The 19,671-nt window shown below is 42.8% G+C and overlaps 1 protein-coding gene across 14 annotated transcripts in view; it reads right to left on the bottom strand.

The window, feature by feature from the left end:
* PTPRT (protein tyrosine phosphatase receptor type T) overlaps positions 1-16,942 on the bottom strand; it is a 469,240-nt gene extending 452,298 nt beyond the window's left edge. For 11 of the 14 annotated variants that reach the window (XM_068912396.1, XM_068912403.1, XM_068912402.1 and 8 more), the window contains exon 1: positions 16,751-16,939. In XM_068912396.1, coding sequence (XP_068768497.1) covers positions 16,751-16,820 — 70 coding nt within the window. In that variant the 5' untranslated portion in view covers positions 16,821-16,939. Of the gene's footprint in view, positions 1-16,750 lie in introns of all 14 variants that reach the window. The other 3 variants (XM_068912406.1, XM_068912401.1, XM_068912399.1) reach the window with 1 other exon arrangement.
* Between the last annotated feature and the right edge of the window lie 2,729 nt (positions 16,943-19,671).

Raw genomic sequence — 19,671 nt, 5'->3', positions numbered from 1 at the left:
CATAAACTTCTGTTATTTTATGACAAAATAGAAAAGAATGACCTCGGTCCATTATAAGTGCCCCCAACGCCCGGAAGAAATGCATTAACCTTTTTCTCTACTGCCACATAGACATAAATCAGTCACAAATAAAAAAAATGGTCTCACCTCAAAATCAATTTTTAACAACCTCTCAGATGAAAAACAAACCTCTTTCACTTCCCAGTATTTGTATATTTACTATCACACTGTCTTTCTTAAAATACTTGTCAACCCCATGGAAATCAATGTCTGCCCTGCCTCGAGGCATCTGTCACCGGCCACAAAGCACCCTCCAACAAGGCAAGTTCCAGAATCCATTTATGACAGAGACATTCCCATGCATTAACCTTCCAAACGCAGCATAACTCTTTACTCCACTGCTCATTCAGGCACTAGCCTAGTACGCAAGCCACCCTGAGGCTCTTTATAACAAGAATATGACCAGCTGCAAGGAGAAAAGGACCACATGCATATATGTGCACGCACTCAGCTCAGGGTCCCACTTCAAGGAATTGCTTTTGCCTAACATGTTTATAGGAAGTACAAAAATTCATTTCTGGGAGAGTAAGAACTTCACTTCCTCCAGTGCATCTCTTACTTTTCTTCAGTTAAAGCAGTTGCGTGCAGTTCCTAACTCAAACGAGCTCCCCAAAGATTGCTACAATGTCCTCCTCCCAACACCCTCAGATCTCACCTATCTTGCAAACAAGGCTCTGCAATGAGAACACAATTTCATCCCTAACCCTAACCTCCTCTACTTTAGCTATGAAAAGCAACAAGACAAAGGGGCCTAAGATACAAAGCTGGCACACTCTAAAACAAATTCCAGAAGCACGCTCGCTTCCGTGCACCAGCTCTGACAGCCTTTACAAACAGTGATGGGACCACCAGAACACACTGTTTCTCGTCCCTGCTTCAACAGGCATACTGATTAGTAGAGCTATCCCTTTCCACATCGAAGCACTGTGCACCACTTTGGGGTCATAAGAAAAACTTGCTGCAGGTAGAAAGAGTAGCTCTACTGATTTCATTCCCTGCATGCTCAGGGATGTCTCTCAAGACCTTATCACACCATCTAGAGAATTTACCATTTGATAATATTGGCGGATGCAGAGGGAACCAATCTGAAAACATGCTGCACTCGTATATTGCCTCTCATCAAAAGATCTCAAAGTATTTGACAAATGCTAATTTAGCTTTCCCAGGCCCCTGCGATATAGAGAAGAAACATATATGATATTTACAATAGGCTTAATTGAGATATGGAAAAATTAACTTGCCCAAGGTAATAAAACACGACAGGGACAAAGCCTGGAAGAGAAGACCTGTGCCTTCAACTCCCAAATCCCTGATCTAAGCAATACAAAATGTCCATCTATTCCCTCCCTACCTGAAGGGAGATCTCTCACAATGCAGAAATTCCTGCAGGTATAAAAAGTAACACGAAGGGAGCACGCTTCTCACTGTCTGCATAATTTAAATACAACATTCAGTAGGCTGCTTTGTCATCAAGGAAACCTAAAGCTAGCTAAAAGGGGCAAGGTTGCGTTTGCGCCTGTAAGAATACAGAACGCAAGTGCTGAGTCACAACTCTCTGATTTTCCCAGAATATTAGGAGCACAGAGGGTTGTAATATACTTACTTCTAAAAGATTAATTAACAGTGAAGTATCATAAAAGACTGGGGGAGGGGAAGCCCTTGATTCATTTTCATCCTCGAATATATTTTCTTTAAATCATTTCCCTTGTGTAATCTTACATATATTACAGATAACGTTCTCGTACTTGATTTGCCTTGCTATAAAATGGCAATGTAAACATTTTCTTCCTCCTTAATCTCTTTGGAATCAAAGTGATTATCTAAAAAGATAGGCATCCTGAGGAACAGTATTCAATACACCAAATAATTATCCATCTGTATTTACTTTCTTTTTCCTTTTAATACATTGAAATGGAAGGAAGGGAGGAGAAGGAGTCAAGGTCAAGTCCTATATAAATACCAGCCTGAGTACGTGATTCCTGCTTACGTTACTTTGTGTTATTGCATTACTCCGTATCCTATGGATATAGATTATCAATAAACAGCCATTTTAAGTTTCCAGGCTCCTGCTTTGTCCTGAATTCCCCAATTGTTAATTGTTCAGAAAGAGATGCCATTCGCAAAGTCAATATTCTGATGCAAACATCCTGAAAATCACAGCCTTTATTTCCTTCGTGAATCAGATGACAGTTGAATCTAGATCTACAAGCAATAAAAAGTGAGTGTATTAATCCCACCATACTTCCCCCCAGGCTCTCGTTGACCTATCATAAATGTCTTCCACACCACCATGGTGGGCATTCCTAGCTAAAGGTGCTTTAACATGCAGCGCTAGCTGGCAGGCCTGAGTCGGTCACAGTGGACTGGGAACAAGAAGATATTCTTAAGCAGTCTTAGAAGTCTTAGTATTCTTAGAAGTCTTGCATCTATCCAACATGACATTTAGTTTTTAGGGTAAAGGAATCTTTAAAAATAAAAAGACAAAAAAACCCTCTCTCCCGGGGAAAAAAAAAAAAACTTAGCAAAATCGTTTTAATTACTTTTTTTCTTGCCTTTTTTCCCTTCTTAGCAGAAGGCTGTTGTAGTGAAGAGGGGATTTTAAAGAGGATTTCTATATAAATCCATACACCTTTATGGCCTTAGAACAGCAACTGATCTGCATATTTATTAGGCATATGTTATGAGCCACATACACTTGCTGCTGTGGCACAATAATTTCCTAGAACATAACGTAATGGCACTGGTGGGCATTACATGAAACACACTGGCCACAGGAGGAACGACTGCCACTGTATATAGCTTCTAAGAGAAAATAAAAGAGCAGAATGAGGAAAATTAATTGGAAGCCTAAGGGTATGAAGAAAAATGAGAAATTTTTGAAGAAACTCATTATTTGTCCTTCTGAACATTGAAATAATTTAAATACTCAGAACAACAACAAAAAGGAATAGATTTGAAGTTAATTTTCAAAGGACATGAGCTGCTGAAAATTGACTGATAAATAACACAACCTATTTTCTTGCTGCCTTTTTTCTTTAATGGAATTAGAATAATCGATTACTCGGTTTAACTGCAATAGAACTGGTTTCCCCACCCAGCTTTCTACTGTTTCAGTTAAAGCCAACAAAGCACTGGATGACCTTAATTGCAAATACGATGCTGATTTTGATACAAACAAGAAACATAAGATGATCACACCACGAGGCATCGTGCAGCAAACACAATTCTAAATAATAAACAGTCCTAAAACCCCATATCCCAATTCATTACAGTCCAACTGTCTGCTTGCAGGTCAAGTCTGAGCCGCAATACGATCCTCCCTGAGGCGACTGTGGAGGGCTGCACAGCCGTTTGCACAGCTCACCCTGCCCAAGCATCCAAACTTCTCCTTGCTTGCCCACTTTATAGATTCTGTGGGGATATCATGCAAAAAAAGAAAGTCAGAGCCTGAAGCAGGGGGCAATTACGCAGACTAGCTCATGATTGTGAAACAGCAGACAATGCCCCTGCCAGTGCCTCTGTGCAATCCGAAAGAGAAGCCCCAAACTATCATCCAAGCTCTCGCTGGTGATGGCTTGCCCTATCTCCAAGTAAAATTAACAACAAAGAATAAATTATTAATAATAATAAAATCAAGCTTTCCCAAAGGTATTAATTGCCCCAGCAGAAGGTCATCCACAAAACCTTTTATTAACTCTCTTATGGATATAACTTTTTTTTTTTAATTACACGATCACATATTCTTTTCTGCCACGGGACCTTTTTGTCATTCTGTGCAAAAGACGGATGGTACTTACTGAATGAGCAGCTATTCAACATTTTGTTTTATTCTCATTGTTAGCTCTGTGGCCCCATGCATTATTTACTGCACACTATGCAAACTGATCTCCACAGAGAGAATTATTAATTTCCTCTTGGATTTCTCGGTAGCTGTAGAATTTCTATTCCTTCCCAAACATTCACCAGTGCACGCACTCACCACACTGTCTCGCAGCGCTGTGTCGAACTATTCCCTGTCTTAGAGACTGTGAACAAGGAAAGAGATTAAGGTAAGATGCCCCCGAACTGGACGTTCCCCCCTTGAATGGCTCAGGATTTTGCAGGGTCCTCAGGAATCCCCATCACCTTCACACCTGAGGGACAGAGCTCCACTGAGTTCACCTGCAGCTCTGACTACTTAGCACTTTTCCCATGTTAAATTCAGGGCCACAGATCAGCCGGCGCTGGGGTAACAGCTAATGACCACCACCACCACCAGCTTCATTTAAACAAGTCAAAGTCTTTAGGAAGTTTGATGCAGAAAAAAGGCATCACGTGCTCAACCATGGAAACATTCCTGCTCTCTCCCCCAAACTTGCACCTTGTACACCTTTTAACGTCTTCCACAAATCACACAGTTTCAGCTGCTGAAGGGACAGCATGAAGGCTGTGCAAGCGCTCTGCATTTTGGCAATTCATATCTTTCAAATGCTCAGTTTGGGAACTGCAGTCAGGCTCTTAGCCCTGTCTGAGAGCGTGCAAGCAAACGCAGCATACGCGCAGCAAGAGTGAACCGCCTGTGGTCCTGATCCAAAGCCCTGCGTTGTCAACAGAAACACTTTCCACTGCACATATTGTACCAGGTAAATTAAAAACAGCTGAGACGCAATAAGTGGAAGTGCTGGCAACACACATTAATGTATGCTAAATACGACATGCTCTTTTTTCTTGCTATACCTCCTCCTCCTCCTTTCACTCTTTATTAATAAGTTAGAAACTTAGAGGAAAAAGAAAAACATAGTGGATTATTCAATTTGTTTTGGTTTTTTTGTTGTTGTGTTTTTTTTATTTTTGGGATGTTTTCCCCCCCTTCTCTTTCAGGGTGCAAAGAAGGGTTCTCTCCAGAAAGCAGCTGATTATTTAGTCCTGGCTCCATGTAAACGACTCAGGCAACAGGGTTTTCACCATATCCTTTGGGAGACAATTCCACAGCTTCATAGATCTGCAGAAAGATTTTCCTAGTGCTCAAAGCAAATTATTCTCTTCTTTAAATCGCACTCTATCATGGGTGCAGAGTAAATAACTCTCCTCTCTTCCTCCTCCTTTCCTCTGAAGGGTTCTCTCCACCTCAATTCGCAGTTATAGCTCCAGAAGCTACGTATATTTAGGTCTTAAAAATCTTCGCTTGTAAGTGAAGAAACCGCTGGCTGCTTTTAGGTACTCTTGAGACTTTAATTTCTCACTCTCAAAAGAGTTAGAAGGTGCTCAGGGCTGAGGGCAGTTTTGTAGGCACAGGGAAAAATGAAACAAAGTAAAACAACCCAGACATATACTAAAGACATTATTATTTCACCTCCTGTGTGTGTAGTTTAAAAAAAGCTTACTTGCTTCTCTTTATGTTAATAAGCTGTTGACCGTCAGTCCTCTGAAAATCTCAGTTTCAATCATTCCTGAATTTCTCCCATCCACCATAAATAATTTTTCATCCGTTTACTCCACACTTATGTTGCGACAGTGCAAAACTGCAAACTTCCACCAAGTGGGGACTGAACTTCTGCCCGTGAGTCTCACCTCTGTTGCCTTGACAGTGTTTCTCCCCTCTTTGCAATTCTTTAACGTTTTCCATCACTAAGAATAACTTGCAAATACAGTATTAATTTTTCCCTAAACTTCAGTGAAGGCTATATCTAATATCTGATCCTAACAAGTAATCCTTCTGCCATCTCCTATACTAAGAGAAGGTGGGTTATGGGTGAAGTGTCATATACCATATAACCCAGGTGCACATTTTGTATCCTTCCTTCATGGAAATTTTCAAGTGAAATTACCCTTGGCCAGCAGGGTATACTCCAAATTTGTATCACGTATTGATGCTTCTGTTGCTTTCTGCATGTTCCAGGCTCCAAACCTCTCCCAAGTCACCATGAAGACAGTAACCACTGGGAATGAACCAAATGACACAAGGAAATGTAGTACTTTTCCTCAATAAAACTTTTTTTTTTCTTATTTATTCAGTATGTGGTTTGCAATAGAGGCTCATCAACACAGACCTGGGAGGGGAGAATTGGGAGATAGTAGTTTTTTGTTACCTTGCTGTAAGAACTATGGACTTTACATCAACACAATCATAGGAACCTTTGGAAGGAAAAAGAGGAAGCCTTTAAAAAAGAGCCAGAGGGATGATTTACAGAAGATGCTGAGAGACCTTTAAACACCACCAAAACTTTGTTCCTAAATGCTCTTTCTGAAAACGTCCGAGAATTAATTTTGTTATCTTTACTTAAAAAACATCAAAGTACAAAACTAAAACAGACTTCAATGCATCTATACTCAGCATGCTAATTCTTAAGACTAAACAGGCACAGAAATGTAAATAAGCACATTACAGAACATTAAAAATTTCAGTACACAGAAATGCAGTACAATGAAAAAAAATGTAAAGTCAAGACATTACTTTAAAAGGGTTGCTTTTGTTTGGTAGGTTCACTTAAGGACAATTAATTATACTTTCTTATTTTTGCGGGCTCTGGCTTTGGCAGTCTCCAGGGTTATCCTGTGCCAAGAGGGACAGCACGGTTGTTTATTTCCGAGCTTTCCACTTCTCTGATTATTTCTACCACGTGGTCATATCTGTTAATCCATATACCATATCTCCTCCCCTCTTTTTTTTTTTTTTTTTTGCACATAAAAATATATTCGGTGTGTATCTAGGAGACTATTGCTAACAAAGAAACCCGGTAGAAAACTAACAAGAGTTTATAAAATGTGAACTGAGGGAGAGAATGGGAACTCTATGAACAGGCTGAGAGATGTGTGCAGGGGCTGGAGAGCCTGGGGTGCAGGGGAGCCTGTTCAAAAACAAGCGAATGAAAAATAAATCCCTTTAACACAGGGATTTTGCCATGTTATTAATTAAATACACAAGGAAGAATCATATCATATGGATCCTTAGATGCCACAAAACAAAAAGCTTTCTTTATGCTATTTTAGTGCCTCAGATTAACGAAAACAAAATTCAGTCTTGCTCAGGTTCGGTTATCTTCTAGTGTTGCACTTCCTTCCAGTCTGGTATCTTTTTACAGCACTTAGCACCCCAGGATCCCCAAAATACACCATGTTTTGTATAAGTGTTAGGCAGGAGTTGGGGCATCTAATCTAAAGTAAGGTAATCTGCTTCACTAACCTAATATCTTTCTGTAAAGGAGAATCTTTTTTTTTGTAAGTTATCTTAAGGAAAGTCAAATAAAGTGGAAATTCTTTTTTGCAATTTGCAAAGTATTTTGCAGGAAGCTGGAAGATTGCTTCGACCACTGTTTTTGCAGCAGAAGAAATTCCTTTAAAAAGTACACGTAATAGGTTTGAATAAGTCTTGTAGGAAGTCTTACTTTGTACTAGATTATATGGATTTTTTTTTTTAGTTCACACGGGAACGTTTGGGTTTCAAGAACTGCAGAAGAACTGCTTGTTTAAGAATGACTGTTTTCTTGTGAATCGATTTTCAGATCTGATTTGTGGAAACTTTTCAACTGGCCCTAATTTAATGAAAGCTTATCTTCAACAGAAACTAAATATTGGGTCCAATTAAACTAAGCAGCACCCAAATAGTCACAGCAGCATCCCTGACAGCAGCTATATGCACGTGTGTGTTTGCAGGGGTAACATTAAAAAGTCTGGATCTCTGGCAAGCAAAAGCAACCATCGCTGCCTACCGTCCTTTCTCTTGCAGGCTGGAGCCAAGCAGAGCGCTCTAGGGTGTCTCCACGAGCTCCTCTCCCCCTGAAGGGAGTGAGTCAGTGTCAGCACTGAACAGCCAGAACACATGAGTCCAGACAGCTGGAAGTCACTGATCCGAAATGCTAATTTATCAGAAGATTATGCCCTATTTAGTCAGAGCCAACAACGAAACAAAAAGGTCTTCCTCGAACCAATGTTTAACTTCAAAAAAATTCTTTTGAAAGAGACGGAGGGAGAAGGAAAGAAGAGCAGTTGGCTTTAGCTCGCTGATGGATATAATACCTTTGCGACATTTAATTTCATTTGGCTGCAGCACAAAGCTGTGCAGTCGCATCTGGGCTGCCTGGCGCTGACCTCCGAACAGAGCAGAACGATGCGCGCAGGTACTCAGACAGAGCTGCTATCACAGTGACCTACTTGGGGACAAATCGTAATTGGATAATAGTGTATTTCAGAGGGCAAATATATCAAAGTCTTTGCCATTCACATGTTTATTCTTTTTCACTACTGAAAAAAACAGCACGCAACTGTAGCATAAACACAGGAGCATTCACCGAAAGATCCCCGAAATATCAGCTGAACAACAGTAACAGTGAGGGAAAGTCGATTCTGTCACGTTTTAGACTTTTAAAATAGTTTAAGATTAGTAAATTTAACCAATAGGTTCACATACTTTTCTAAGCATACCTGGAATTGGTTATTAGTAACTTGAGAGTATTTGTCTCAGCCTGGTTTGCAAAAAGATATGCTTAACCAGTTAAGAAAATAAAACAGTGCAATTGAAGACAGACAATAAAAGCCAGGTGCTGTAGCCCATGCTTTGACCTGTGAACCAAAACTGACAGTAGCAAGCTATCTAGCAATAATCTGGGGTGTCAACTAACTCGCAGAAAGGGAAGAAACAGAGGCAATGGCAGCGACACCCATCAGCGAGCCTCAGAACAGGAACCAACTTGCAAGTTTTATCTTATGTCTGCGTTCTCAGCGTTTTATGCTGTCAGGCTCATCTAACCTTTCAGGTTTCTTTTCATGCTTCCTCCCTTCCTTTTCCCAGTGCCTTAGTCTCATCATACTGCTTCCCATCACCTTCTTCATGACCACTCCTTCCACTCCCAAATATGACGTTGTCCTGTCAGCCAGCACCCTTACTGCTCTGCTGCTATGTCATTCCCTTTGTAAATAGATGTAAATGTTCTTCAGAGTGCCAAAGTGAGTCTTTTGTGTCTCTGAAGCATTTAGCACAGTTGACTTTTTGGATATTCCAAGTTATTAAACAATAAAGTAACCACACAAGGTTTCATAAATAATAAACAAACAGGGAGAAAAAGAAGGGAGTTTCTCTTAAAGATGATGCTCGCTAGAGGAGATGACTTGATATCGTTACAAGTTCACAACCGCCTATCAAGAAAACAGTAGGAATAACCCATGAAGGTTTATATCGGTGCTTTTCAGTTCTTAGGAATGGAGAGAGATGGAACAAAGTAAAAATTCTTGACACCACCCCAGCAAAGTCAAGTGTGGAGTTATACATACACAACCTACTACCTTAACATGCATTTTTTTTAAAGTGCCTTTCAGCGATACACCTCCAACCTCCCATAAACAGACAAACAAGCAAAACCCTAATTGTGGTGGAAATGCCTGACTTTATTCCCCCCCTCAAGTTTCATCAACAACTATCTCTATTAGGACACTTAATTCACATACAGAAATGCAAAATAAGTTTTGATCTGTTAGCACAGACCAAACATTGCCCATTAATAGGAAATCTCGGTCCGGGACAAATGAACCATCAAGGACAGTAACTTCACCTTGCTGACAAAGGTACTCCTCTGCTTACACAGCAAATACTGCTGGGATTCCAACAGGTGTGTTGCTAAAGGAAAAGGGAGACCAATCCAATAGCAGTGAAGTTCCTTTAATACCCTTTCTTCCTACTTCCATTAGGTGCTCACAGCCACACATACTTTCTCCAGGAGACACTTCTGCCATCAGTCTGTCTTTATTATTGCCTCAATAAACAAAACGGTATGCGACTGATTCCATTCTCAACTCAGTGCCTTCTCCTTAAAAAGGAGCAAAAAGAACATGAAAGCACTCGGCACACAATCGCTGTATTTGCCTATCTAGGCCTTTCTATTTGTGAAGCTTCTCCCTGCTTTACTGAGGAAGTGACCTTTGAGTTGATACTAAGGGAATGAAGACGCACGTGCACAAAGATATAGGTCATTTCAGTGAGAGTGACAAATTCAGCAGTATCAAAGTCATCAAAAGCATAAAATTCCAGGAATAGTTTAGCACAAAGGCCTCCTCCTGTTCAAATCAGTAGTAATATTTTCTTCAAATTCAGTAATAGAATGATTGATCCCCAACACAAAAAAACAAAAAATGGATAAGCCCTGCATTAAGTCATAATGCTCTTGATAACGTTGTTCTTTGCAACCTTACAGAGAGCAAATAGCTAAATAGTCCTCCTTTGCCTAATGTGCAACTTCACAAGCACAGAATCATCAACTCGCAGCCAAGAGCTGCTTCCCAGAGGTTTAACACACAATCACTCTCTGGGAATGCAGCCGAGATCATGACGAGGGTGTACATGAGAAGAGACCATGGTAAGTCCCATGTTTCCTCTGTTCCGTTGAGTCCGAAGACACTTGCGCTAACAACAGAAGAAATTATGAGACACGAGATACTTCGAGTGCTTCCAGTATGAAGGCGATGGCCTAGCTGAATAAAGATGTTTGCATAACTGTGAGCTGCTCAGCCTGCAGCACTGATCTGTGCCCACACAACATCATCAGCCGTCAAACCCCACAGCCTTGTTGTGAGATGAACTCAAAACATCAAGAGCCGGGCTCCGTCCTCCTAAAATTCATGAGAAACACTATCGTTCTTTAACCTCATATGCTGCGCCGCTTCAAACTGCAGCAGAAGTCACTGAGTTCACTTGAATTCCCAAGCCTGTAGGCCCAGAGAGATAGAGAGGAAAGCAGAAATCAAGAGGCTGGCTTTGGACTGATTTACAAGTACCAGTTAAAAGAAAACACAAAAGGCAGAGGAGACCAAGCACCAAGTAAGCTTGCTCTTCCTGAGGTTTCCTGCTGCCCTATTTCCTGGGCCTTGTTCTCAGGCAGGTATAGTCACACTTTCCAGAATTATGTCATCATTAATTACCTGTGACAAACAACACTTAAAATATTTCTTTCCTCCAAAGTACTTAATTTCTTTAACCGACTTCTCACAATTTCTCTTCTAGGCTGTGCACATCGCTGACATCCAGCTTGCAAAGCATCTGACGTTTCTGAACCGTGATATGATAGATGGGGTGTATTTATCAGGTGTTAAAAAACAAGTGGGCCTGATTAAATGACATATAGCCTGATTAAGACAGTGATTGTCTCTCCTACCGTGAAGACATACGATCTTTAGAGTTTGCAGTAATACGCAACCACTTCTAGTGCTCGTTATGTAATGAGTAAATAGAAAGATAGGGTCAGGTTGTAAAAAGTCCTTCCTGGTGGCCTCCATGCCATTCACTGGTGTCGGCTTTAGGGTGTGTATGGGAGTCCTTTTCTCTGTGTTCTTGGGTTTGCTTGGGAAAGAGCAGGGCATCGAAGGTGAGCAGCATTAAAGAGACTGATGCAAGCGACATAGGGCTGTAAAGGTAGAGGTTCAGTAAAGGGATGGATAAGGACTTCCCCAGGGAAGCAAGTAGCAGCAAAAGGAAGTTATACCCAAGTAGCTCTAGCCAGCAGAAACGGGGAGCACACCATCAGAAGAAGAATTAGAAAACAAGGAAATGTGAGCTTGACTAGGGAAAAAAAGCCCTAAACTAAAAAAAGCACTCTTGGCCAAATACACCAGCTTAAATGAGCCAAGTAACACTGCTCTGTGAAATGTTCAGCACACCGTATTCTTCTCAAGAATGACAACGCAAAGCCAAGAAACGTCCGTCTAGGAGCTGTTCTTTATGGGAACGGAGCCCTCAGGTCCTGGGGCAGCAGGGGACGTACGTCAGGATACTTATATTGCAGTAGGAAATCTGGACTACAACTTCGGTCATTTTAAAACAGCAAGTGACCTCTATATGATGCTGTTCTTCAAATTCTCTGCAAGTAAAGCCTTGTCTGTGAATATACCTACATGCACAGTCTTGAAGCTTCGTTATGCATTTTATCTATGCATTATGAGACACTTTAGAAACAGACTGAGGCAGTTTTCATAAAAAAAAAGTAAGAAATGTGTCTCTCCGAAAGCCATATGTTTTATATAAAGATACATACACAGATACTCCCGCTCCTCTTCACCCAAACATCGTAAGAGTTTTTATGAAGGTTAATTAGGCTTCAGTATTTCTATGGTACAAAGAGGTAAGCGTTATTGCTCTTACTGCTCACACAAGAGAGCAGACCCATAGCGCACTTCAGTCACATTTGATGGTTGGATTTAAGACATCTCTTTGCTCCCACCCCCATCTTTTTTTTTTTTTTTTAAGGTGTGTCATGTTAAATCAAACTCAAATAAATTTGCTCATTGCCAAAATGTTTAAGCTTGGGTGCTGTTGTTGCACACCTCTCCATTTCATGCTGAGCACTTCCCATTGAAGCAAAGAACAATGCCTGCCACTACGTATTGGTTTCCCTCATTTATAAAATTATCATCAAAATTACCAGAATCCTAAAACAACTATTATGATAAATAACGAGCTTAAAAAAAACAACAAACAGAAAAACCCACACGCGCATCCAGAGAATCAGACACACTGATCCTTCTGTGCTGAATGTTATTCAGAAGGATTGTCAGTGCAACACTGAACAGATCGATTTTTCTTCTCTCCGTTTAACTAGATTCTTATATACAAAAATAATTGTTCCTGTAAGAAACAACCCATGTCCATATACATACATACATATTTTTATATATATATATATTTTTAAAAGAGGTTCACAAAGCCTCAGACCTACATCTTTAGCACTGTACAGGTTTCCATAGTAACAGATTGTGGTGCCTTCTTTAAAAAAAGAAAACACTGTAATATTCTATAGTAAATGTCCCAAATCGTTCCCATAATATTATTGAAAGCTGCAGCAAGTGGGCCTGCCCATAGAGCGTAATGTAGACTCTAAAAAAGTACAATTAAGCAAGCAAAGCAGTGCCGAGAGGCTTTCATAAGCATAGACGTGAAAAAATAACAACAATAATAGAGAGGGCTCTGCATTTGTAAAAGAGGACGACAACTTGGAGTTTCAGAAATACCTTTATACACGCAGTGACCTTTCGCTGCAGCTATTGAAATGGACACTTTCACAACAATGTCTTTTTAATATTAATTGTTCATTTGTTAGAAAACAAATCAAAGCAGCCAGGAAAGAAAATAAAGTCGAACTGTACTGCTAACGGTTCCCCAGAGGGAGCAAAAAGTGATTATTGAGTTAAATGGCTGCACCGTTAACGATGGCCACGCTGAGGAGCTTACTCGGAAAGATCCATTTTTCATTGCCAATTTACTGACAGCAAAATCCGCAAGTAAATGAACTCCTAGTAAATGAATTAATTCCCCCTCACCACCAAATTTCTTTCCGTTTGCTCACTTGTTCCCCTTTAATCTTCCCTCTTCTCCTACAACCCACGTGTGATAAACCATCAGTTGCCTCAGCTTTACGACATAGCATCAGTGTTTGAAAGCCAACAGCTGTACGTCCAAATGTTCAGGAGCTCTACCAGAGTGAACCAGTGGCGGGCGGAAAAGTTATACGTGATCAACATTGCCATCAGAGGCGGGTAAAAAAAGGCATCAAACTAATCTGGTCGGTATGTTCAGGTGAGCAGCCCCAGTGTAAAGCCACTGTCCTACTCTCTCCTAAATGTTTTTGCACAGCTGCAGAGGACTTTAATCTCTGTCCTCTACTATGTGTCGATAAAAAAGGATTGTAGCAAAGAGCCCAGCAACTGCAAGAATATTCAGCACATTCGGGGTGGGGTGGGAAGGGGGAAATCACACACACACAGGGAAAATATTTCCCCCTGAGGCAAGTTTCCTTAATTTCTGAAATCCTGGAAAGAATCAGCAGTTCCTAGAATTACCTGATGTTACTTTTGTCTATCGTATGGGAAAGTAGAGGAATTTAATTGGTAGCTGAGCCTAAAGCTAACAGAAAGTTTAGACCCTCAAAAGCAAATCTCCATTCGTAAATAAATCCGGAGACGGCATGTAACTAAAAATAATTGCTAGGGAAAAGAGTTGGAGCAACACAAATTGTGTAAGAAAACCCCCTCCCTCAATGCAAATTGGATGTTTCAGTAAGAAACCGTTGGCACTCATTTATGGTTTTGTAGTATTTCTAATTTCACATATAGTGAACAACACAAAGAAGAAACTACGCAAGCCAGGTAGGAATTTTGCTTTGCCCTGGCTTGTGCCTTTCCTACTTTTTGCCCCGATTGTCATGTAACAAAACAAATCGAAGCCAAAAACCCAGCCAACTTCTCGCACAACGGTTTTTCAGGACGTTTAACAAAAGGCTGCTGAATAAACACATTAGGCTTTGAGAAAATAATTCAGTCAAAGAGAGAGAAGGGAGATTTGCATCCTAATAGTTGTGGAGACAGCACCACCTGATGGAAGATGTGAAAATGCACTGATGGCCTTACCCGAAATCTCCCCCAAACTTCACAGAAACGTCAGGGGTGAAGTGTGTCTGAACAACTTTTCTTTTTACCGTAAAGGCATCAGCTGCGTGAACTGGATACTGACCATTACACTTGACTCCAAATTTAAAATCCAAGAGGAGGAACCTTATACCATAAGGTCATTCATGGAAGCAGCTCAGAAAACATTTATCAAAATAAGCTGCTCTTGTTTTGAACGGCAAAGAACGCACTAAAAGCGGATCATATTAATGACCGAGAAACCTCCCGATTGCTATTCCCATTGAACGGGCAATGAACACCAAATATTTCATAGCTTTCTGAAAACAGGACTTAGCCATTTGCCAGTTTAGGTGGGTTTAGCTCATTTTATGTTACTATTTTCCTCAAATACAACTGCTTTCTGCCCCTTGAAGTTTGCAATCTTGCACAGCTTTCCCACCCCCCCCCCCTTAAGTATCTGGCTAGATGATTCATCAAAAGCCAAGGATCTAATCTCGATGGGCATGACAACTGTACAGAACATGAAACACATTCGCAAAAGAGAGAAACAAAAAATAGCTCCGCATATTGCTTACTCAGTGAAGAAGCTGCTTAACTGGGTTAGATTTCCCTGTGTTTCTAATAAAACTGTGAATATGTGCAGTTGCCTAGCAATGTAAACAAGATGCCACGGTTTTGTCGAACAGCCTTGACTTGATCTCAATATCTACTTCACAGTGCTGAGTGCGGTCTCTTGTGCCTTTCTGGCCCTTCGCACGTTAAATTATCTTTTAAGCCATACTGCATTGAAGATATTATTTAAAAGGTATACATAATACTCTGCCTGCCTGCTCAGCACTGCGCAATATTTCTTTAAAGAAGCGAGATAAAAGTCATCTGAGCTCTCAGTCTTAACAAGGAAAAATCTGCCAGCGTGCAAGATAAACTAAGCTTAGGCATGCTGGAGGCTTGCGTATGAAGCACAAGTCTCAAGAACTGAGATTCACCCCTACGAAAGCAATGCTGCGCAGTAAAATTTTGTTTATTCATCTTAAGTATGCAGATGAGAAACATTTTTTGTTAAAAAAAACATTAGAAGGCCAGAGAGACACGAAGTCAGGAGAGAAGGAAGGTAGAATTGTGCCCCCTCCCTTTTTTTTTTTTTTTTAAAGAAAAACTGTAGAGGGAGAAAATTAATTCCACGTTAAAAGATCTGAGAGAAAACAAAACCACATGTACTTTTGATTTACCTAAAAAAATGGCACAAGAGAAGCATACTAGCTCTCTAGGCACCTATCATCTTGAAGAAACTCCAACTATGCCTAAAAGAACTTGCAGAAGGGGAAAAAATAGAGGGCTGCTATTAACATGCACATACCACGGGACAAAATATTCCCTGACCTCGGAGCGACAGAGATACCGACAACTGGACAGGACTCGGTCCAAGTGTCTAAGCCCCCCCAGAGAAAGTTACTCGAGCCATGGGATGCGAGAGGAACGGGAGAAAAAACTGCCGCTGAACTTCTAAAAACAGCTCCAAAAGCCCTTGCCCGACTCGAGGAGGAAGGCAGCGACTCCTCCTGAAGCGGCCGGTCCTTCAGATGCTAACTCCTGCCTTGGGCTCGGAGCAACTGCTCGCTATAAAAAGGACTCAAGTGTGTTGAATCCACGAGCGAGCCCGACGCTGTCATCCTCCACCGTACACAACTTTTCAAGGAGCTGGCCTCCTCAGTCCGAAATACTGATACTGCTCTTACACAATACGATCTCCCGCGGAGCTGAGCAAACACGGCCAAAACCTTTCCAAACGCACTGCTAGCACCGAGGTATTGCCGGGAGTGCGATAACACGCAGGCGTCGCTTTTGAAAAGGACTTTTAATAAGACTGCTCTTTCCCTTGCCAACCACCGGGCTTCCGAGAGATCTCTCATCCCTGCCCGCTCCAGGTCTTTCAGTAAAGAAACAAAAAATAAATAAATAAATTTTAAAAGCTCCGTACAAGGCCGAGGAGAGCGGGGAAGGCTGGAGGAAGGAAGAGGGCAGAGAAGAGTCCAGCCTGCCAAAAAGCTGAGTGTCCCGGGGCTCGCCCGGCGCTGGCGGAGGGTGGGGGGAGAACCTCCCTGGGGAGCCCCAGCCGGCAGCGGGGTGCGGGCAGCCCAGAGCCGGCCAGGGGGCTCCGGGAGCGGGCAGGGGGCGGCCGGGAACGGGCAGCCCAGAGCCGGCCAGGGGGCTCCGGGAGTCCGGAGGCAGGGAGGGGGCTCCGGGAGCGGGCAGGGGGCTGCGGGAGCGGGCAGCCCGGAGCCGGGCAGCCTGTCGGGGACGCCGGCGGCGGATAGGGCGCACTCACCTGCGAAGCCCTGACCGTCCGCTTTCGGCAACAGCTGCCAGAGCAAGACGATCGCGGCGACGCCGGGCATCCTCCCGCGGAGTTCACCTGCCCTGGCCGCTGCCGCGGAGCCGCTGCCTCCCCGCAGCTCCCCGCCGCATCGGCGGCCCCGGGAGCCGGAGCCGCGGTGCTGCTCGGCGGAGCCGCCGAAGCGCTGCCAGGAGGCGAGGGGGAGCGGCGGGAGGCAGGGGCGGGAGGCTCCCGCCAGCCAGCGCCGGCCGCGCCCGCTCCAGCGCCAGCGCCAGCCCCCGCCGCGGCAGGGCAGGCAGAGACAGAGGATTCCCACCCCCCGCCCCGAATTAAGAGCCTTTCTCAGGGTTGTTTTTTTTTTTTTTAAATCCCTCTTCGAGCCCAGCTGCGCACGCACAAAAAATCTCCTAGCGCTCCAGCATCGCGCCAGCAAATCTAGCCTTCCTGCTCATGCCCTGGTTCCAGCGGGGATGGAGAGTAAATGCAGGATATCGCATTCACCAAAGAGCTGGGATCGTGGCTAGGAGCAGCACGGAGATGGGAAGGGAAGAAGCGACCCTCTGCTAGAGCTAGACGTGTGAGGAACTGCAGGTTTCAGGGGGGTCCATTATTAGAGGGGCTGTTAGGAGCAGCTCAGGCATTTTCAGCTGAAAATAGTAATTTTCTTCATTAACTCTCCCCAAAGTGAAGCGAATAAGTGCTAAGAACCCAACCACAGCATATACTGCTGCACTCGCAGGCTTTATACACAGGCAAAGGCACAATCTTGAACGAATTTCTCAAAATTGCTTTCCATAGGCCGCTTCTTCACAAAATAAACATTCCTTGCATAAGTAGAAGTACAAAACGAGCAGACACATCGATATCGAGCAGCCATCTGAGCTTAGATTTGCCCAGGAAAAGGCAAACGATGACCATCTCGCCCAGAACGAAGCGCCTGTGTAATCATCAACACAACAGGATATTATTTTGACAGTAAGTTAACTTTCCAAAAAAAAAAAAAAATCGAGTGGTACCTAGGTATGCTTCTACTAACAGTACTTCAGGTTTAACATTGTTTTCTCATTAATTTAATACTGGCTGTTCGTGTAACTTAATCTCCTCTCCTCCCCCTTTTCATGCTTCCTCTGGCTCTTTTTAATTCTCCCTCTTCTCCCACGCTGAACCTATTTTCTCCTTATTCTTACCGAGCTCTTTTAGAGGATTACACCCGCAGAAGGCAAGGGGATGTGCCAGTGCGAGCACAGCCCGTAGGGGGTAGTGTTGCACCAGTAGTAACCTCCTCCTACCCCAGTCTCCTCCACTTGCAAGCCACTTTTTGGGAGGAAGATGTGTCATTTCACCAGATTCAAAACGGAGCCAGTCGACTTTGGACCAACCACACAGGTTCTTCACCAGAAAGAGCAGTTGTGTCCTCCTTTGCCTTTTTTTTTTTTTTTTTGGCCCTGTCTGAAATCAGAGCAAGAGGTTCTCTGTCATTAACACAAAATCACGTTTACAACTGCTACTTTGCATTTAACACAATAATACAGAATGTGGAGTTCAAAAGACTGGAAGTCACACACTAAGCACGAAGGAGGATTTTACTGAGGGCTTTGGAGGCCTTCCAGCCCATCCTGACAGACAGAGAAATTTCTGCCTCTATTGAGGACGCCTTTGGCAGGGAAGGGAAGCAGGGTGCTCCGGGGCCGCTGCAAGGCACAAAGGGAGAACGTGCCTGTGCCCTGAGAGTGCCGCTTGAGGACATTAGGGAGAGGACAAATAGCTGGAAATCGAGGGTATTTGCGTGCAAACACAGTGGTCTGGTAAAGCATGTATGCTGCAGCCCCTCTAACGGGCTCACGCTCAGTGGGGTAGAGGAGACTCAAGCCAGCTGTGGAGTTACTTGGGTAAGGAGGCTCATGTTTTAAGCCCCCAAGTCTCCAGTTCAACATTTTGAAGACCTCATGGAAATAAAATTCAACATCCCAACCCTTGTCAGGTCAAGGGAGCGTGCTTACCTGCCAGCCAAGCTTCGACCAGTGAAGAGAACTTCCCCATGTGCTGCTGATACCCACTTTCCCGGAGAATTAGGCTGCCTGGAAGAAAAGGTGGCAACTGGTGGCCCCCTGCTCAGATAACCCAGGAAGCCCAGAGCAAAGCAAGGGGCGGGACCCGTATTCCACATTTTCAAGTTCTTGCTTAATTGCAAAACACTACTTCCATCAGTATAATCTCCCTTTTGGAAACCCGGCAAAAAACTTTCAGAGGGATGAATTTCCTCTTTCAAAGGAAGAGCCCACTCTGCAAAATGCTTTGTTTATCCTGCCTGCAAAAGGGTGAGGACTAACTCCTCTTCCCCCAGGTGTAGCTATATACCAGGGCAGCTCTAGCAGTTCCACACGTGAGGGATTCGCATGCACACTTTGCTCACAGGGATGAGATTTCCATGCTGTGACCAGATCTTTACGCACAAATTAAACTGAGAAACAGATAGCAGCAAAAACACAGATAGGATCTTTTTCACAGTAGCCTGCATATACAGAATACAGTACAATGCCTATATTAATTGAAGCTGTCCCTAAATAGTGTCCTTTTCCAAATTCTCCCCCCAATGCACCTCTCAAGCTATATGAACAACTTCTCAATCAATAATTAGTATAGCATCCTGAAAATGGGTTTTTTAAAAGTAATTACCATTATTTAAAAGCCAACAGACATTTGAGTTCCAGGAGTATTCAGCATCCAAAACCAGAGCCAAGTGTCAGAGGAGGTCTGCCTTTTTGTGTAAAACCAAATCTCCCACCCCAAAATCCTCCAGAAAACCTCCAACCAGTGAAATACGGCCCTTACTTTAGGTGTTAGAACAACTTCAAAAATTATGACTTAAAACTAGCTTCAGCAGAGTAAAAGGACAATTGTGTAAATAAGGA

This window comes from Struthio camelus, chromosome 18 (assembly GCF_040807025.1).
Source record: "Struthio camelus isolate bStrCam1 chromosome 18, bStrCam1.hap1, whole genome shotgun sequence".
Taxonomy (NCBI): domain Eukaryota; kingdom Metazoa; phylum Chordata; class Aves; order Struthioniformes; family Struthionidae; genus Struthio; species Struthio camelus.
Note: the sequence above shows the minus strand (reverse complement) of the source record. Positions and strands in the feature narration are given on the sequence as shown.